Raw genomic sequence first — 4,953 nt, 5'->3', positions numbered from 1 at the left:
CAGGGTACATGAAAACCAATTCATGAAAGAACAGGGTACATGAAAACCAATTCATGAAAGAACAGGGTACATGAAAACCAATTTATGGCAGAACAGGGTAACAAGGAATATGAAAACAAATATAAGACAGAACATGGTACATGCAAATCAGTTCATGGCATAACAGGGTACATGAAAACCAACTCATAGTAGAAAAGGGTACATAAAAACCAATTTATGACAGAAAAGGGGTCAAGAAAACTAATTCACGACAGTACAGGGTACATGAAAACAAATTCATTACAGATCATGGTACATGAAAAACAATTTATGAAAGAACAGGGTACATAAAAACCAATTTATCACAGAACAGTTTACATGAAAACCAATTCATGACAGAACAGGGTTCATGAAAAACAATTTATGACAGAGCAGGATAAGTGAATACCATTTTTTAGGTTAAAATATAAAATAAACACTATACTCTGTTCCTCAGCTTAGTTTAGTTATTTTATGTATATTTGTATCTCATCGTTAAGTTCCTTCAATCGTTTTATTTCATCATTTTTCGTGTTTGTAGAACAAATATATTGATAGATAGATAGATAGATTTCCAGCCAGACTAGACAGTCTCAGATTTGTAATTAATTGTTCTTGATAATTAGTTTCTGTAATTAATCCTCATTTAGGGCCTCATTCAAATATTGGAAGGAGGGAGGAGGGAGGATGGAGGGAGGGATGAATGAGTGGAAAGGTAGGTAATAGGTAGGCAGGGAGATGTTTATATGAAGTGAGTAGTTTTTTTGTTCCTTTGTTCATAATAAATGATTGTAATGTTTTATTCCCATGTTTAAGATAGTGGTTGTTTTATTCCCTTGTTCAATATAGTGGTTGTTTTATTTCTATGTTGTAATTGTTGTTTTTATTCCCATGTGCAATCTTGTTGTTGTTTTTATTCCCATGTTCAAGATAGTTTTTTTTTTTTCATGTTCAAGATAGTTGTTGTTTTATTCCCATGTTTAAGATTATTGTTACGTTATTCCCATGTTCAAGATAGTTGATGTTTTATCCCATGTTTAAGATTATTGTTACGTTATTACCATGTTCAAGATAGTGGTTGTTTTATTCCCATGTTCAAGATAGTTGTTGTTTTATTCCCATGTTCAAGATAGTTGTTGCTTTACTCCCATGTTCAAGATAGTTGTTGTTTTATTCCTATGTTTAAGGTTATTGATACGTTATTACCATGTTCAAGATTGATGTTGTTTTATTCGATCCCAAGTTCAATATTATTATTCACCATTCCTGTTGATAATATTTTAGTTTAATATTTTAATGTTGTTTACCATTTATATGTTAAAGATGGTTGTTTACCATTTATATGTTAAAAATGGTGGTTTACTATTTATATGTTAAAGATTGTTATTTACCATTTATATGTTAAAGATGGTTGTTTACCATTTATATGTTAAAGATGGTTGTTTACCATTTATATGTTAAAGATTGTTGTTTACCATTTATATGTTAAAGATTGTTTTTTACCATTTATATGTTAAAGATGGTTATTTACCATTTATATGTTAAAGATTGTTGTTTACCAATTCTTTGTTGTTGGCCATTTCTTTATTGTTTACCATTTCTTTGTTGTTGACCATTTGTTTGTTGTTTACCAATTCTTTGTTGTTTACCATTTCTTTGTTGTTTACCATTTCTTTGTTGTTTACCATTTCTTTGTTGTTTTCCATTTCCAAGTTCAAAGTTGCCATTCATATGCATATGTTAAAGATTTTTGTCTTCTTTTTCATGTTAAAGATTGCTATGCTAAATATGGTTGTTTACCATTAAACCATGTGAACGAACTTAGAGATTGTTTAAATTTAGATTTTCAGTGACTTCTTTTCGGATACCATTTCTTTCTTAAGTTAAGAATACTGTTAGGATAATCCTCGGAGTAGAAGGGCTGAGAAAATTCTAAAGATTATAGAGATTACAGATTACGGATAATATTTATTAAAGAACTTGAATTTCTAACAAATGTTCGATTGATTGTTACACGAGACAACATATGCAGCTCGATATTAGAACCTATTCTTGTAAAAGTATTAAGGCTTACACTCATACAAATTCATGCTTGAGGGGGGAGAGTTAAATTATACGCTTCAAGGGGAGGGGAGAGAAGATTTCTCCTATTGAAAGCCCTCTCCCCCCCCCTCTCTGCAATCCAAGCCCTTTTCTTATCATTTACGTCGACGGCGTCGCTTGGATTTTATGCAGTATAACGAGGGGAAAGAAGAAGGGGGGAATTGTTTCAGGGGTAAAAAATATTTTTTTCCGATTAAAAATATTGGGAATTTTTGTCTACTTTTATATTTAAGATAAAATTGAAAAACATATTAATTAAAATTCCCGCTTTGCGTCGGTTTTGTTAGAAATATATACAAGAGAGGGGGGGGGGGGCAATATTCAGAACAAACAGACAGTATAGGCAGCTGATAGATAGATAGAGTTTGTGCGCAGGTTATATATGTTAGCGGAGGAACACGCGCCATACCACTGTTAGTAATCCACGCGCCGGGGTTTCTATCTATCTATCTAACTATGAATCTATCTGGTCCCCGCGGAAACCTAACAGTGGCTTGCCCAGGTGCAGAGATCCAAGTATCAGTAGCAGTTCGACTGTCGTAGGGTTAGCTCCTCTTCTCTACAGTGGTAACCGGTAGCTCATCACATCAAGTTAAGGATATGTAACTTTGAACAATTTTTTTCCGTGTTTGGAAATTATTTTAGTAAAAACATTGACATTGATTCACATTCTGCCGCATTTGTGATCGTGAAAAATGGTGGCAAAGCGGAAAATAGCTTTTCATCCGGAGAAAGGATATCCTATCGAACCATCAACTCCTCCTAAAACCGTCCGAAGGAACGCCCGAGAACGAAATCGAGTTCGACAGATAGATCAAGGGTTTGAGAAGCTTAAGTCGAATATCCCAGTCGCTGCAAATCAGAAGAAGATAAGTCGAGTAAAGATTCTGTCGTCTGCAGTTGATTATATTCAGCAGCTCCACAATATACTAAATGAGCATGAGTCTGTTTGCCGAGCTGGAGGGGGTGTAGGAGGACTAGGTGGACTAGGACAACAGGTTAAACAAGAACCTCCACAAACTCAACTGAGTAGATCATTAACTCCTCCTAAACTATTACAAGGAGGGGGCATGAACCCCTTGACCCCCTACCAAGGGTACATGCACTACCCTATGCAGCAGAGCCCCATGAACGTGAACTCCCCTGTCTCCCCCTACAATAGTTTTGAGACGGGTAGTATGAGTAGTGGATACTATTCACAACATTCTCCTAGTATACGCTCTTCATACAGAGACTTCTATTCTCCCAGGATATCCCCAGGATACAAGGAGACACATGCACATTCTCCTGCTTACTCCGAACCCTCTCCCCAGCAGTATACTCCTCACCTTCCTCCCCAGGTTGCTCCTCCTCCACCCCTGACACAGGATCCGACCCCTTCCAGTACCTTTCAGGAGGATGACGAGGATATACTAAACTCTATCATACAGTGGGAGAAATATTAGATCAAATATTGGCTGCAAGAAACAAAATTCAGAAGTTCCATAGATCTAAGAGAACTTGGACATCCAGGAGTTCCATGGATCTAGGAGAACTAGGACATTCAGGAGTTCCATGAATCTAGAAGAACTAGGAAATCCAGGGGTTCCACAGATCTAGGAGATACAGGAGTTCCAAGGGTCTAGGAGAACTAGGACATCCAGAAGTTCCATGGATCTAGGAGAACTAGGACATCCATGAGTTCCATAGGTCTATGAGTTATAGAAATTGGGAATATGTAAGAAGAATATAAACAAATTTGAAAATTCCGCAAATTTGCAAATAATCTGCAATTATTGCAGTTGCTTATTTCACACATCCTCAGAAGTATAGAAGATTAGAGTAGAAAGAGGAATAGTTTGGATTTGAAAAATTCGTCTGCTAGAGTTAAAATCTCTATAGCGGGGGGGATATATGTGTGTAAATACACACAAAAGATATGAGAAGCTAGAATCGATTGAAACCCGGCTAAATTCTCTGAGAAAGGTTACTGAACGATGGAGAGGATAGATGGATAGAGAGTGAGCTCAACGATGAATAGAAAAGTATAAAAGGTTCAATACTGAGCCTGGATCAATACATTGGTGCAGTGGAGACCTCTACGCAAGATTACAACCGAGATGAGACAATCTACGATAGAAACGAACCAGAACCGGAAATCAATATTCGGAAAGAGAAGAACCCTTAGAGCAGCTATTTTTATACCAGTTATAATTTTATGTACAAATAAGAGCGGCCATATTATAGTATAATTTTGCTTTGAATTTTGGTAGATTTTCCATATTCCTCTAATATTTTGGTCCCCCACACACTTTGGCTTTGTATTCGAACAAAAAAGGCCTCAAATTGATTTTTTTCTCAGATAAATGTAGCAATATTTAATCCCTGCTTTGTGATACAATTTGGAATTATTTTTGATGAATTTTGATCATGATTAGGTAGTTTTTCACCCTATCCTTCATGAATTAAGCCTGATTAGCGTCGTAAAATGATTGAAAGATGTGATTAATGATAAAATCAATCCGTTACAAAAATGACAAGTTGTTTTCAACCTATCCTACACTACCTACTAAAGGTTGGATAATATAATTGTAAAAATATTTTTATTGTTCCACACGCTTCTTTGGGGCATTTTTCACTCAACAATTTTTAAAAAGTCTGAAAACTTTTGATCTCTCTCCCAGTGCCTTAAATAAATCAAGAAAGACGAAACAGGTCTCATTTGCATTTATATACCTCCAGTTAGTAAACTTTGAGCCCTGTTGTAGCGGTGGGCTAGTTTTTAAACTTTCCAGTGTAGAATTTATACGGGCTGTGATAACCGTTTTTGTAAATTCCCGTTGATTGAATAAA

The 4,953-nt window shown here is 35.7% G+C and overlaps 1 protein-coding gene across 1 annotated transcript; it reads left to right on the top strand.

The window, feature by feature from the left end:
- The first annotated feature begins 2,459 nt into the window (after positions 1-2,459).
- On the top strand, positions 2,460-4,953 carry LOC111714643 (achaete-scute homolog 2). The gene has a single exon (XM_023489793.1). It carries the CDS (start codon positions 2,817-2,819, stop codon positions 3,564-3,566), a length of 750 nt encoding a protein of 249 aa, XP_023345561.1. The 5' UTR covers positions 2,460-2,816; the 3' UTR covers positions 3,567-4,953.

This window comes from Eurytemora carolleeae, unplaced genomic scaffold (assembly GCF_000591075.1).
Source record: "Eurytemora carolleeae unplaced genomic scaffold, Eaff_2.0 scaffold793, whole genome shotgun sequence".
NCBI lineage: Eukaryota > Metazoa > Arthropoda > Copepoda > Calanoida > Temoridae > Eurytemora > Eurytemora carolleeae.
Note: the sequence above shows the minus strand (reverse complement) of the source record. Positions and strands in the feature narration are given on the sequence as shown.

Bases quoted from the DNA above. Each gene is read 5' to 3' on its own strand.
- LOC111714643 (XM_023489793.1), top strand. From the start codon at position 2,817: ATGGTGGCAAAGCGGAAAATAGCTTTTCATCCGGAGAAAGGATATCCT.